The sequence below is a fragment of the Bombina bombina genome, chromosome 1, assembly GCF_027579735.1.
Source record: "Bombina bombina isolate aBomBom1 chromosome 1, aBomBom1.pri, whole genome shotgun sequence".
NCBI lineage: Eukaryota > Metazoa > Chordata > Amphibia > Anura > Bombinatoridae > Bombina > Bombina bombina.
Window position 1 is genome coordinate 1,360,764,261 of NC_069499.1, and position 16,701 is coordinate 1,360,780,961.

Consider the following 16,701-nt stretch of genomic DNA (forward strand, 5'->3'; position numbering starts at 1 on the left):
ATGTTCGGCAATTGGTGCAAGAGTCCATTAGGAATACTCTTTGTGTACTTCTAGATTGAAATTTATCAGTTATTGTTGTGTGACTACAGGCTATACAATTGGAAAAATGGCATTTGTAATGCCCCTTTACCTGTAACCAACTACTTACTGTTGATGGTGGTTTCTTTATCATACTAGGGGCTACTAAATTTCCAATTGTACGTCCCTTTTTAGAGATATAATTGAGACCTTCCCTGGTTAGGTCTCTGAGACTATCCTCCCCCGTCAAAACGGGGAGGTGTTTATTAATGATGTCACAGATTACTTTGAATTGAGGACTGTAGGTAGTAATGAAATTGGGTTTATTTTTGTTGAATCTGTTTAGTAACCCATAACAATTTTTTTGAAATATTTCCCTTCTATCTAGTCTATCTACTTCTAAAAAGGCCCTTTTTATTACTTTCATTTTATAGCCTCTTTCTAAAAGTTGCTGTTTCAATGTGTCTGACTCTACACGAAAATCATAATCTGTAGTACAATTACGTTTAAGTCTTATAAACTGGCCCTTAGCCACCCCAAACCCTGTATGTTTTGGGTGGCAAGAGCGTGCATGTAGTATAGTATTCGAAGTAATTGGTTTCCTATATAGTGTTGTTGTTACTTTTTGTGTAGATGGATCTCCCATAAGATAGACATCAAGGTAGGCTATCTTACCTATATCTGACGTGTGAGTGAATTGTAAATTAACCTCATTATTATTTAGGTATTGGATAAAGCCCTCCATTTCCTCTGAGGATCCTAACCACACAAACAAAAGATCATCAATATATCTTTTATATGATCTGATAAGATGTTTGTATGGATTAGTATCTCCAAAGACGTGGGACCGCTCCCACCAGCCCATAAAAAGATTAGCATAGGCCGGGGCAAATTTAGCACCCATGGCGGTCCCACGTCTTTGGAGATAAAAAGAATTATCGAATTTAAAGTAGTTATGAACCAGTAGGAAATCCAAACAAGTTAGAATATATTTATCACAGCCTCACTGTACACATCCGTCATATTTGTTTTAGCTCTGATATAATTTATTTGATTTCAAGCGCAAAGAGTTTTTTCTTTACTTATAAGTTATTATTGTTATCTTGATGGTTTTATTCAACCTTTTGCTTTTTTGCTAAATATATTCCAGCGCTTTTTCCTCCCCCTCTTTTTTGCAATTGCTGCTCCTTCAACAAAGAATACCAAGATAATGAAGCAAAATTGATAATAGGAGTACATTTGAAAGTTGTTTAAAAATGTGTGTTCTATCTGAATTGCAAAGGAAAAATTTTATGTTTCATGTCCCTTAAAGGGACACTAAACCCAATTTTTTTTCTTTCCTGATTCAGACAGAGCATGCAATTTTAAGCAACTTTCTAATTTACTCCTATTATCAAATTTTCTTCATTCTCTTGGTATCTTTATTTGAAATGCAAGAATGTAAGTTTAGATGCCGGCCCATTTTTGGTGAATAACCTGGGTTATTCTTGCTGATTGGTGGATAAATTCATCCGCCAATAAAAAAGTACTGTCTAGAGTTCTGAATTAAAAAAGAAGCTTAGATGCCTTCTATTTCAAATAAAGATAGCAAGTGAACGAAGAAAAATTGATAATAGGAGTAAATTAGAAAGTTGCTTAAAATTGCACGCTCTATCTGAATCACGAAAGAATTTTTTTGGGTTCAGTGTCCCTTTAATCCCTTCCCGCCCGGACTTATTTGTTCCGATGTAAACAAATAAGTAAAAATTTAAATCACGCGATCGTTCATGCGATTGCGTAATTTCAATGATGGAATCGTGTCAGGGGGGAGTGCCTATGACGCTAGGTACTCCCTCCAGCCCGCAATCCCATTCAAATAGCACCTATGGCTTCAGTACAGCAAAACTGCTAGGACGTTCTATGTCGTCCTAAGGGGGCTAAAACCCAGTGCAGTTATGATGGCATAGAACGTCCTATGGGTGGGAAGGGGTTAAAAGGAATAGTAAACACCTTGAGATGTTAATATAAAAGGTTTAGTTATGCATAGTAAACATTGCAATAATATACGTTAATTTTTTATTTTCTTTGCTCCCTTTTCATATAATTTAGGCTCTGAAAATTGTGGCTTTTCTAATTTTCAGATCTGAAAAAGGACACTGCAGATTTATCAAGGATAACCTTGCTACATACCGTTCTCTAATTTGGCTTTTAACAGATAAGAACTGCAAAGCAATGCACTTTATACTAACAAATATTTACTTGTTGTTTAAAAGTACATGCTCTTTCTGAATCATGAAAGAAAAAATGTGGGTTTTATCCGGTTGGTCAATAAAATCAGCTGGTTGGTGAACACTGATAAGAATACCTTTTGTGTGTGATAAGGATGTAATGTAGGCTCTCCATACAAGCTATGCCCATTAGAATGGATTGGCATTGCAATGAACAGTGTTCTTATATAAAAAAAGTTTGTATAGCAACTTATTTGGAAAGCATTTCTTTAGTATACTTTTGAAAGTGATGGTGGATTAATTTTGAATTGCAGCAGGGAAGTTGGGTTTATTTATCTTTCACTGGAAATGATCTGGACAGCAGAGATTGGGTTAAAGGGACTTTACAATTTACTTTTCTCTTTGTATCTTTAAAGAAGCAGCAATGCAGTATTTGTAGCTTGCTTGAACACATCATGTGAGCTAATGACAAGAGGCATATATGTGCAGTCACCAATCAGCAGATAGGTTCCAGTAGTGTATTGCTGCTCCTAAACCTACCTATATTTGCCTTTTAACAAGGGATACCACAAGAACAATGCAAATTAGCTAATGAATTAAAACTGGAAAGTTGTTTGACATTACATACTCTAATCTGAATCAGGACAGTTTACATTGTCAGTGTAGTGGAGGTTGCAGTAAGGTAATATGGGAACAATTAATGTCTAGAGGGTATAACACTTGTGCTTATATAACCGCAATGGCTAGTTGTAGTGGTAAGTGCCACTGGTTTAAGAATGATCTCATTAAAAGGGAGCTCATACAGAATGAACAGTGTTGTGAGTGCTGGCTGCATTTTAGCACCTTGCATAGGATCTAGGCAATAACTGGGTAAGAACATGGAGGATAAGTTTGGAGATGGTAATTGGGGGTTAAATTGAGGATACATTAATGGAGACCTTAGGGTAGAAAACACCCTGGGGGTACAGAGAAAGGGGAAATTACAAATAAATATAATCTGTAGGGAAGAGAATTCACAAGGATGAAGAGATGGGAAACAAGTAGGCTAAGATGACAAAGAGAAGATGTTAATAGATGGACAAGAGTGGGGTAGAAATGGATGGAGGGGACAGTTTAATGATAGCAAGATGGTGACGTAAGGATGTAGCAGAGAGGGAGGTGGCAAATAGAATAACAAGTAAGACACAGCAGGAAATATCTGTGCAGGCAGAGTAAAGGAAGTGAAAATAAGTTGTATAGAATGTAATCAGGAGGGAATAGAATGTGATAGCATGCAGATTTCATGTCACTCTAATTTTTCTGTCACAGATTGGGCAATGGCACCTGTGCCATTTTGCGTCTCTCTGGACCTTTGAAGGAGCAGTTTGCCAAAGTGAGTGACATCAACATGATACCTTTTTAAACATCGCTTATTGTGGAATGTACCTCATCTTGTCCTCCAACGGATAAGATATTTAACAGAAATTCTATTCTGTAGGAGCAGGGCCTTGATTTTGAGCGCCTTTTGGATGCCAGTGACTATAAAGAGACGTACAGAGCTGCTATGATCCGCTGGGGAGAGGAGAAGAGGTGCTCTGACCCAGGATACTTCTGCAAGATTATAGTGGAGGGGGTGAAAAAGCCTGTTTGGGTAAGCTTTACGTGGGCACACACCTGGCTTTGGTGAGAAAGACCAGAGGGTGACCATGTTTAGCCAGGGAGAAGCAGGGAGAGGGTAGAAATATCAGGTTAAAGGGACACTAAACCCCAAATTTTTCTTTCATGATTCAGATAGAGAATACAAATTTAACCCCTTAACGACCAAGGACGTACGCCACACGTCCTCAAAAAAAATACAGTTAATGACCGAGGACGTGTGGCGTACGTCCTTGGTCTGGAAAGCAGCTGGAAGCGATCCTGCTCGCTTCCAGCTGCTTTCCGGTTATTGCAGTGATGCCTCGATTATGGAGGCATCCTGCAATAACCCCCCTTGGCCATCCGATGCAGAGAGAGCCACTCTGTGGCCCTCTCTGCACCGGACATCGATGACCGGTATCGTTGGTGGGTGGGAGCTTACGTGGGAGGCGAGTGGGCGGCCATCGATGCTCTGTATGGAGTGGAGGGGGGCGGGATCGGGGGCGGGACCCACGGGAGCGCGCGCGTGCACGGGGGTTGGTGGGCGGGCGCGTGCAAGGGGCGGGAGCGGGTGGGAACCGCTACACTACAGAAAAACATAAAGTTAAAAGTAAAAAAAAATAAGAAAGTTTAAACATTAAAAATCTAATCTAAGGGATCTGGAAGGGGTTGGTCTTGGTGGGGGGGGGGGGAAAGCTACACTACAGAAAAGGGCTTTTTTTTTTTAATAAAAAGGCACATTTTTTGCAAAACTGGGTACTGGCAGACGGCTGCCAGTACCCAAGATGGCGCCCATTAAGGCAGAGGGGAAGGGTTAGAGAGCTGTTAGGTGGCGGATCAGTGAGGTTGGGGTCTAAGGGGGGATCATACACATCAGCATATGTAAATATGCTTTTTTTTTTTAAAAAAAAAAGGTCCAAATACCTTTATTTTAGTACTGGCAGAGTTTCTGCCAGTACTTAAGATGGCGGGGACAATTGTGGGGTGTGGGAGGGAAGAGAGCTTTTTGGGAGGGATCAGGGGGTCTGATGTTTAAGGTGGGAGGCTGAGCTCTACACTAAAGATAAAATTAACCCTGCAAGCTCCCTACAAGCTACATAATTAACCCCTTCACTGCTAGCCATAATACACGTGTGATGCGCAGCGGCATTTAGAGGCCTTCTAATTACCAAAAAGCAATGCCAAAGCCATATATGTCTGCTATTTCTGAACAAAGGGGATCCCAGACAAGCATTTACAACCATTTGTGCCATAATTGCACAAGCTGTTTGTAAATAATTTCAGTGAGAAACCTAAAATTGAGAAAAATTTAACTTTTTTTTTAATTTGATCGCATTTGGCGGTGAAATGGTGGCATAAAATATACCAAAATTGGCCTAGATCAATACTTGGGGTTGTCTACTACACTACACTAAAGCTAAAACTATCCCAAAAAGCTCCCTACATGCTCCCTAATTAACCCCTTCACTGCTGGGCATAATACACGTGTGGTGCGCAGTGGCATTTAGCGGCCTTCTAATTACCAAAAAGCAACGCCAAAGTCATATATGTCTGCTATTTCTGAACAAAGGGGATCCCAGACAAGCATTTACAACCATTTGTGCCATAATTGCACAAGCTGTTTGTAAATAATTTAAGTTAGAAACCAAAAGTTTGTGAAAAAATTTGTGAAAAGTGAACGATTTTTTGTATTTGATTGCATTTGGCGGTGAAATGGTGGCATGAAATATACCAAAATGGGCCTAGATCAATACTTTGGGTTGTCTACTAAAAAAAATATATATACATGTCAAGGGATATTCAGGGATTCCTGAAAGATATCAGTGTTCTAATGTAACTAGCGCTAATTTTGAAAAGAAATGGTTTGGAAATAGCAAAGTGCTACTTGTATTTATGGCCCTATAGTTTACAAAAAAAGCAAAGAACATGTAAACATTGGGTATTTCTAAATTCAGGACAAAATTTAGAAACTATTTAGCATGGGTGTTTTTTTTGTGGTTGTAGATGTGTAACAGATTTTGGGGGTCAAAGTTAGAAAAAGTGTGTTTTTTTTCCATTTTTTTCCTCATATTTTATAATTTTTTTATAGTAAATTATAAGATATGATGAAAATAATGGTATCTTTTAGAAAGTCCATTTAATGGCGAGAAAAACGGTATATAATATGTGTGGGTACAGTAAATGAGTAAGAGGAAAATTACAGCTAAACACAAACACCTCAAAAATGTAAAAATAGCCTTGGTCCCAAACGGACAGAAAATGGAAAAGTGCTGTGGTCATTAAGGGGTTAAATAACATTCCAATTTACTTCTATTATGTAATTTACTTCATTTTTAAGATATCCTTTGTTTAAGAAATAGCAATGCACATGGGTAAGCCAATCACACGAGGCATCTATGTGCAGCCACCAATCAGCATTTACTGAGCATATCTAGATATGCTTTTCAGCAATGAGTATCAAGAGAATAAAGCAAATTAGATAATAGAAGTAAATTAGAAAGTTGTTTAAAATTGCATGCTCTTTCTTAATCATGAAAGAAAAAAATTGGGTTTCATGTACCTTTAACCCCTTAGTGACCAGGCCACTTTTCAATTTGTTGACCATCTGGGACCAAGGCTATTTTTGCATTTCTGCGATGTTTGTGTTTAACTGTTATTTTCCTCTTACTCATTTACTGTACCCACACATTATATACCGTTTTTCTCGCCATTAAATGGACTTTCTAAAGATACCATTATTTTCATCATATCTTATAATTTACTATAAAAAAATTATAAAATATTAGGAAAAAATGAAAAAACACACACTTTTTCTAACTTTGAGCCCCAAAATCTCTAACACATCTACAACCACCATAAAATACCAATGCTAAACAGTTTCTAAATTTTGTCTTGAGTTTAGAAATACCCAATGATTACATGTTCTTTGCTTTTTTTGCAAGTTATAGGGCAATAAGTACAAGTAGCACTTTGCTATTTCAAAACCATGTTTTTTCAAAATTGGCGATAGTTACATTGTAACACCAATATCTGTCAGGAATCCCTGAATAACCCTTCAAATGTATATATTTTTTAAAAGAAGACAACCTAAGGTATTAAACTTGGGGTATTTTGACTTTTTTCATGCAACCATTTTACCACCAATCTATGCCAAAGTTTTGGGGGGGGGGGAAATAATTTGATTTTGACAAATTAGCAATTTAAGAATACATTTACTGATAAAATGGTAAGGGTTACTGCCGAATAACACCCTAATATGTCTTCAGTAGCATCTCCTGGGTACAGTGATACCACCCATGTATAGATGTGTCGGGTTCTCTGTGGGCTAAAAGCCCTTATTTTTAGGTAGCGCATTCCAGTTTTTCAACTTGGAATTTTCACATCGGTCATCATGCACCCATGTCCTATTTGGGACATTTCTGAAGCTGGCCAATGGAATTTACCCCCATCAAACCATATATTTTTGAAAAGTAGACACCCTAGGGTTTTTCAAATGCTGATATTTTAACACTTTCCATGCACTAATTCAACCACCAGTCTTGACTTTTGGGTAGTCATTTTTTTGTGTTATTTTTCACACACATTGTACTTTAGGCATGGATTTTCAGTTCCTGTTATGTGTTACTGCCAAAAAACACCTCAATATGTGTTCAACAACCTCTCCTGAGTACAGTGATACCACCCATGTATAGGTGTGTTGGGTTCTCTGGGGGCTAAAAGGCCTTATTTTTAGGAAGCCCATTCCATTTTTTCCACTTTGAATTTTCACATCCCATGCACCCATGTCCTATTTAAGACATTTCTGAAGCCGGCCAATGTAATTTACCTCAATCAAACCATATATTTTTGAAAAGTAGACTTCCTAGGGTATTTCAAATGTAGGTATTTTAACACTTTCCATGCACTAATTTAACCACTAGTCTTTGTCAAACTATTGGGCATTCATATTTTTGTGTTATTGTTCACATACATTGTACTTTAGACATGGATTCACAGCTCCTGTTATGTGTTACTACCAAAGAAGACACCAATATGTGGTCACCAACATCTCCTGAGTTCAGTGATACCACCTATGCATAGGTTTGGTGGCTTGTTTGGGGGGTGCAATGCCAAATGTCTGACATGCGTTTGTGATTTTTTTTCACATTTAACATATTTTCTTTGCCTATCGTCTTTTTGGGGGGTCTTTTAACATACCCCAATTTATTTGTTTTCCATGAATGTGCATATATTTGAAAAGTGGACACCCCAAGGTATTGTATATGGTGTGCTTTGATGCCTTTGAAGCAACCGTTTTAGCCCAAAAAATTGGAGAAAGTGTATGGTGGTTATTTTTCAATTTTCATTTTTACAGACACATTGCTTTTTGACTATGATTTAGGAGAGACTGTTGTAAGTTATTGCAAAAGAATACTTCAGGTTGTTTTCTGCAAGGCACCCTGAGTACACCTATGCCCCCCATGCATAGGTTTGCCAGGATTTTGGGAAGGTTATGTTACAAATTTATGACTTGTGATTTTAGTTATTAACAATGAGAGTATTTCTTCTGATAGGCCTATCTTTAGTTTGTGGCCTATCGCATACCCCACTTTTATTTATTGCCATGAAAGTGTATATTTTTTAAATGTTGACACCCCAAGGTATTGTATATGGTGTGCTTTGATGCATTTGAAGCAACCGTTTTAGCCCAAAAAATTGGAGAAAGTGTATGGTGGTAATTTTTCAATTTTCATTTTTACAGACACATTGCTTTTTGACTATGATTTAGGAGAGACTGTTGTAAGTTATTACAAAAACATACTTCAGGTTGTTTTTTGCAAGGCACCCTGAGAACACCTATGTCCCCCATGCATAGGTTTGACAGGGGTTTTGGTTAAAAAAAAATAACAGGCCCAATTTTAGAAAAAAATAGAGTAGTGAAATGTAAAAATCTGGCACAGTAAAAGTAAAAAAAAAAAAAAACCCATCTAACAGTAAACATAACCAAAAAATAAATAAATATATATATATATATATATATATATATATATATATATATATAACACCAAATGTATTTATTTTTTTAAAAATTGACCATTGTATGGTACCGCTTGAAGCAGTCCCCAATGCAGAGTGCAGGCTGTCCAGGGCAATCAGGACAGTGATATATGGTGTCTCTTCTCTTCCCCCTCTTGGTACAGACTCTGCATTTTTTTTGTGGTTTCTGCTTTGCGGCAGTAGGGGGGATTTTAAAAATAAAATGAGTTGCCCCAACTCTGCTCTCTCCCATCACCGCCCGGGGAGCAGGTGCATCATGGTACAAAATCCCAGTAATAATCTGGAGCTGAAACTGTAAAAAAGTTTTTTTAACTCTGGGGTTTGCTTTTTTGAACAACAAAAAAGCGTTGTGGGTTGCAATCTGCATTAGGTAAAATGCAACCTTTTTGTACCAGGCCCTTGTCTTCTGCATAATTAGGTAGGGCTGCAGCAGCTGATCAGCCAGAACAACCCCACCCATATGCCGGTTATAAGACTTGATGCACACTGGCTTCCTTATGATCTCAGCTCTGCCACGTACAGAAACCGCCACCATCCTCTCTGTGTGGATGGTGGTAAGAAGGTATACATCCTTCTTGTCTCTGTACTTAAGTGCCAACAGCTCCTCTTGGCGCAGAGCTGAGGTTTCCCCCCTTCATAGCCGGGTGCGTACAAGTTGTCCTGGGAAACCTGCGCGGTTCTTTTTAATTGTACCGCAAGCTACTGTATCAAAGCAATACAGTAGCTTGAACAAAAGGACACTTGTATAAAAATTGTCTAAGTACAAGTGATACCCTTTGTTCATTAGGGGTAATATCAGGTCCCAGACAATCTTGCCAGTGGTTCCCATATGTTCTGGGCAACCTGGAGGGTCAAGGTGGCTATCCTTTCCCTCATACACCCGGAAGGCCTGAGTATACCCAGTCTCGCTGTCACAGAGCTTATACACCTTTACCCCATATCTGGAGCGTTTGAATCCCAGCCTTCCCTTATACTTCATTAGGGATTCATCAACGCATATATTCCTTCCAGGTGTATAAGCCTCTGCAAAACTGGCAGAAAAGTGGGTTATCAGGGGGCGGATTTTATACAGCCTGTCAAATTGGGGATGCTCCCTAGGGGGGCACAGGCTGTTGTCGCTGAAGTGCATGAAATGCAGAATCATTTCATACCTCTTCCTCGACATAGTCTGGGAGAAAATGGGGGTAGAGCAGATGGGGCTACTACTCCAGTAGGAGCGAATGGAGGGTTTCTTTATGATGCCCATCAGCATAGTCAATGCCCAGAATTTTTTGAATTCTGGCACATTGATGGGGGCCCATTGCTGCTTTGCCAAATATGTTCCAGGCTTTGCAGCACGGAACTGATGGGCATATAAATTAGTTTGGGCGACAATGTTCCCCAATATATCATCGCCCAGAAACACTTCCAGAAACTGCTGGGGGCTAAAACCTGCCACATCTATATTTATGCCAGCATTTGCTGTGAAGGGTGGGATATCTGGCCTCTGGAGATGAGGCGTTACCCACTCTTCAGCAGCAATGGCAGCAACACGCCTCCTTCTGGCAGGGGGGCTAGCAGCCACAGATACATCACTATCAGTTGAGACTGCATCTAGTGATGTATCTGAGCACATGGCAGGGTCAAAATTGGGGTCTGAGTCAGAAATAGAGGCATCTGACTCTGACGCAAGGATGGCATACGCCTCCTCAGCACTATATCTTTTCTGTGACATTTTTGTATCTGTCACAGAAAACAATTACTAAAAAAAATTAAATTAACTAAATTAATTAACTAAATTAACTAGCAAAAAAGTACAGCTATGCTACTGCCAGTGATTTATAGCGATCACTGGCAAGCTAGGGGTTAATGGCTCTGAAAATTAAATTAACTAAATGTTTCTGAAAAGAGCCTTTGGGTTTTTAAAAAATTACAACAACAAAATTAACCCCTAAAAAAAATGCACAGACAGCAAAAAAGTACAGCTATGCAACTGCCAGTGATTTATAGCGATCACTGGCAAGCTAGGGGTTAATGGCTCTGAAAATTAAATTAACTAAATTAATTAACTAAATTAACTAGCAAAAAAGTACAGCTATGCTACTGCCAGTGATTTATAGCGATCACTGGCAAGCTAGGGGTTAATGGCTCTGAAAATTAAATTAACTAAATGTTTCTGAAAAGAGCCTTTGGGTTTTTAAAAAATTACAACAACAAAATTAACCCCTAAAAAAATGCACAGACAGCAAAAAAGTACAGCTATGCAACTGCCAGTGATTTATAGCGATCACTGGCAAGCTAGGGGTTAATGGCTCTGAAAATTAAATTAAATTAACTAAATGTTTCTGAAAAGAGCCTTTGGGTTTTTAAAAAATTACAACAAAATTAACCCCTAAAAAAATGCACAGACAGCAAAATGCAGCAAAAAAAAAGTGCACCTATGCTACTGCCAGTGATATATAGTGATCACTGGCAAGCTAGGGGTTAATGGCTCTGAAAATTAAATTAAATTAACTAAATGTTTCTGAAAAGAGCCTTTGGGTTTTTAAAAAATTACAACAACAAAATTAACCCCTAAAAAAATGCACAGACAGCAAAATGCAGCAAAAAAAAAAGTGCACCTATGCTACTGCCAGTGATATATAGTGATCACTGGCAAGCTAGGGGTTAATGGCTCTGAAAAGAGCCTTTGGTTCTATATTTTTAACAAATAAAAGAAAGAAATCTTTCTCTCTGCTAAATACAGGTCTCTCTCTCTCTCCAACAAAATGGCAAGTGAGGAGAGGGAGGGAGATCCACACTGATCATAGTCAATATTTACAAATATTGACATGATCAGACAAATGGGGTATTTTATTATTTTTTTTTTTTAGGGTGGGAGGCTCAGATTGGGTGACCCTAGCTTGCCCCTATGATGATGCAGGCTAGGGACACCCCCAGAGGCCCCATGATGCACTGGGCATCGCCATCTTGGATGCCTAGTGAAGGGGGAGGGGGGGGCTATTTGGGCTTTTTTTTTTTATTTATCCGTTGTTTTTTTTTTTTATTTTAATTTATTATTTAATAACCAACTAAGTGCCTCGACCCACCGAGGCACTTAGCACACAAGCAGAGCATCGGAAGCGTGTCCGATCGCTTCCGATGCTCTGAAACACTGCCGGGCTCCACGTGGAGCGAAACCGGAAGTGATCACTCGTGGGGGAGTGATCAATCCGGTCCCGGCACTCGGGAACAGTATTGCAGGATGCCTAGACCTCAAGGCAAGCCTGCAATACTGTTAGAGCAGCTGGAAGCGATTTCGATCGCTTCCAGTGCTCTGTTAAACCGACGACGTATGCCATACGTCCTCGGTCGTTAAGTGCTTTTCTTTCATGTAATTAGCAAGAGTCCATGAGCTAGTGACGTATGGGATATACATTCCTACCAGGAGGGGCAAAGTTTCCCAAACCTCAAAATGCCTATAAATACACCCCTCACCACACCCACAATTCAGTTTTACAAACTTTGCCTCCTATGGAGGTGGTGAAGTAAGTTTGTGCTAGATTCTACGTTGATATGCGCTCCGCAGCAAGTTGGAGCCCGGTTTTCCTCTCAGCGTGCAGTGAATGTCAGAGGGATGTGAGGAGAGTATTGCCTATTTGAATGCAGTGATCTCCTTCTACGGGGTCTATTTCATAGGTTCTCTGTTATCGGTCGTAGAGATTCATCTCTTACCTCCCTTTTCAGATCGACGATATACTCTTATTTATATACCATTACCTCTGCTGATTTTCGTTTCAGTACTGGTTTGGCTTTCTACAAACATGTAGATGAGTGTCCTGGGGTAAGTAAATCTTATTTTCTGTGACACTCTAAGCTATGGTTGGGCACTTTATTTATAAAGTTCTAAATATATGTATTCAAACATTTATTTGCCTTGACTCAGGATGTTCAACATTCCTTATTTTCAGACAGTCAGTTTCATATTTGGGATAATGCATTTGAATCAATTTTTTTCTTACCTTAAAATTTGACTCTTTTTTTCCCTGTGGGCTGTTAGGCTCGCGGGGGCTGAAAATGCTTCATTTTATTGCGTCATTCTTGGCGCAGACTTTTTTGGCGCAAAAAATCTTTTCTGTTTCCGGCGTCATACGTGTCGCCGGAAGTTGCGTCATTTTTTGACGTCCTTTTGCGCCAAAAATGTCGGCGTTCCGGATGTGGCGTCATTTTTGGCGCCAAAAAGCATTTAGGCGCCAAATAATGTGGGCGTCTTATTTGGCGCCAAAAAATATGGGCGTCGCTTTTGTCTCCACATTATTTCAGTCTCATTTTTTCTTTGCTTCTGGTTACTAGAAGCTTGTTTATTGGCATTTTTTCCCATTCCTGAAACTGTCATTTAAGGAATTTGATCAATTTTGCTTTATATGTTGTTTTTTCTCTTACATATTGCAAGATGTCTCACGTTGCATCTGAGTCAGAAGATACTTCTGGAAAATCGCTGTCTAGTGCTGGAACTACCAAAGCTAAGTGTATCTGCTGTAAACTTTTGGTAGCTATTCCTCCGGCTGTTGTTTGTATTAATTGTCATGACAAACTTGTTAAAGCAGATAATATTTCCTTTAGTAATATACCATTGCCTGTTGCAGTTCCTTCAACATCTAAGGTGCAGAATGTTCCTGATAACATAAGAGATTTTGTTTCTGAATCCATCAAGAAGGCTATGTCTGTTATTTCTCCTTCTAGTAAACATAAAAAATCTTTTAAAACTTCTCTCTCTACAGATGAATTTTTAAATGAACATCATCATTCTGATTCTGATGACTCTTCTGGTTCAGAGGATTCTGTCTCAGAGATTGATGCTGATAAATCTTCATATTTATTTAAAATGGAATTTATTCGTTCTTTACTTAAAGAAGTACTAATTGCTTTAGAAATAGAGGATTCTGGTCCTCTTGATACTAATTCTAAACGTTTAGATAAGGTCTTTAAATCTCCTGTGGTTATTCCAGAAGTTTTTCCTGTTCCTAATGCTATTTCTGAAGTAATTTCCAGAGAATGGGATAAATTGGGTAATTCATTTACTCCTTCTAAACGTTTTAAGCAATTATATCCTGTGCCGTCTGACAGATTAGAATTTTGGGACAAAATCCCTAAAGTCGATGGGGCTATTTCTACCCTTGCTAAACGTACTACTATTCCTACGTCTGATGGTACTTCGTTTAAAGATCCTTTAGATAGGAAAATTGAATCCTTTCTAAGAAAAGCTTATCTGTGTTCAGGTAATCTTCTTAGACCTGCTATATCATTGGCTGATGTTGCTGCAGCTTCAACTTTTTGGTTGGAGACTTTAGCGCAACAAGTAACAGATCATGATTCTCATAATATTATTATTCTTCTTCAGCATGCTAATAATTTTATCTGTGATGCCATTTTTGATATTATCAGAGTTGATGTCAGGTTTATGTCTCTAGCTATTTTAGCTAGAAGAGCTTTATGGCTTAAAACTTGGAATGCTGATATGGCTTCTAAATCAACTCTACTTTCCATTTCTTTCCAGGGTAACAAATTATTTGGTTCTCAGTTGGATTCTATTATCTCAACTGTTACTGGTGGGAAAGGAACTTTTTTACCACAGGATAAAAAATCTAAGGGTAAAAACAGGGCTAATAATCGTTTTCGTTCCTTTCGTTTCAACAAAGAACAAAAGCCTGATCCTTCATCCTCGGGAGCAGTTTCAGTTTGGAAACCATCTCCAGTCTGGAATAAATCCAAGCCTTCTAGAAAGGCAAAGCCTGCTTCTAAGTCAACATGAAGGTGCGGCCCTCATTCCAGCTCAGCTGGTAGGGGGCAGGTTACGTTTTTTCAAAGAAATTTGGATCAATTCTGTTCACAATCTTTGGATTCAGAACATTGTTTCAGAAGGGTACAGAATTGGTTTCAAGATGAGACCTCCTGCAAAGAGATTTTTTCTTTCCCGTGTCCCAGTAAATCCAGTGAAAGCTCAAGCATTTCTGAATTGTGTTTCAGATCTAGAGTTGGCTGGAGTAATTATGCCAGTTCCAGTTCTGGAACAGGGGATGGGGTTTTATTCAAATCTCTTCATTGTACCAAAGAAGGAGAATTCCTTCAGACCAGTTCTGGATCTAAAAATATTGAATCGTTATGTAAGGATACCAACGTTCAAAATGGTAACTGTAAGGACTATCTTGCCTTTTGTTCAGCAAGGGCATTATATGTCCACAATAGATTTACAGGATGCATATCTGCATATTCCGATTCATCCAGATCATAATCAGTTCCTGAGATTCTCTTTTCTGGACAAGCATTACCAGTTTGTGGCTCTGCCGTTTGGCCTAGCTACAGCTCCAAGAATTTTTACAAAGGTTCTCGGTGCCCTTCTGTCTGTAATCAGAGAACAGGGTATTGTGGTATTTCCTTATTTGGACGATATCTTGGTACTTGCTCAGTCTTTACATTTAGCAGAATCTCATACGAATCGACTTGTGTTGTTTCTTCAAGATCATGGTTGGAGGATCAATTCACCAAAAAGTTCATTGATTCCTCAGACAAGGGTAACCTTTCTGGGTTTCCAGATAGATTCAGTGTCCATGACTCTGTCTTTAACAGACAAGAGACGTCTAAAATTGATTTCAGCTTGTCGAAACCTTCAGTCACAATCATTCCCTTCGGTAGCCTTATGCATGGAAATTCTAGGTCTTATGACTGCTGCATCGGACGCGATCCCCTTTGCTCGTTTTCACATGCGACCTCTTCAGCTCTGTATGCTGAATCAATGGTGCAAGGATTACACAAAGATATCTCAATTAATATCTTTAAAACCGATTGTACGACACTCTCTATCGTGGTGGACAGATCACCATCGTTTAATTCAGGGGGCTTCTTTTGTGCTTCCGACCTGGACTGTAATTTCAACAGATGCAAGTCTCACAGGTTGGGGAGCTGTGTGGGGATCTCTGACGGCACAAGGAGTTTGGGAATCTCAGGAGGTGAGATTACCGATCAATATTTTGGAACTCCGTGCAATTTTCAGAGCTCTTCAATCTTGGCCTCTTCTGAAGAGAGAATCGTTCATTTGTTTTCAGACAGACAATGTCACTACTGTGGCATACATCAATCATCAAGGAGGGACTCACAGTCCTCTGGCTATGAAAGAAGTATCTCGAATTCTGGTTTGGGCGGAATCCAGCTCCTGTCTAATATCTGCGGTTCATTTCCCAGGTATAGACAATTGGGAAGCGGATTATCTCAGTCGCCAAACGTTGCATCCGGGCGAATGGTCTCTTCACCCAGAGGTATTTCTTCAGATTGTTCAAATGTGGGAGCTTCCAGAAATAGATCTGATGGCGTCTCATCTAAACAAGAAACTTCCCAGGTATCTGTCCAGATCCTGGGATCCTCAGGCGGAAGCAGTGGATGCATTATCACTTCCTTGGAAGTATCATCCTGCTTATATCTTTCCGCCTCTAGTTCTTCTTCCAAGAGTAATCTCCAAGATTCTGAAGGAATGCTCGTTTGTTCTGCTGGTAGCTCCGGCATGGCCTCACAGGTTTTGGTATGCGGATCTTGTCCGGATGGCCTCTTGCCATCCGTGGACTCTTCCGCTACGACCAGACCTTCTGTCGCAAGGTCCTTTTTCCATCAGGATCTCAAATCCTTAAATTTAAAGGTATGGAGATTGAACGCTTGATTCTTGGTCAAAGAGGTTTCTCTGACTCTGTGATTAATACTATGTTACAGGCTCGTAAATCTGTTTCCAGAGAGATATATTATAGAGTCTGGAAGACTTATATTTCTTGGTGTCTTTCTCATCATTTTTCTTGGCATTCTTTTAGAATTCCGAGAATTT

The 16,701-nt window shown here is 39.2% G+C and overlaps 1 protein-coding gene across 2 annotated transcripts in view; it reads left to right on the top strand.

Moving 5' to 3' along the window:
• Window positions 1–16,701, top strand: part of LOC128650016 (phosphomevalonate kinase) — a 227,400-nt gene that overhangs the window by 203,355 nt on the left and 7,344 nt on the right. For both annotated transcript variants that reach the window (XM_053703677.1, XM_053703699.1), the window contains 2 exons: window positions 3,534–3,597; window positions 3,703–3,855. In XM_053703677.1, the coding sequence (XP_053559652.1) occupies window positions 3,534–3,597; window positions 3,703–3,855 (217 nt within the window). The remainder of the gene's footprint in view (window positions 1–3,533; window positions 3,598–3,702; window positions 3,856–16,701) is intronic.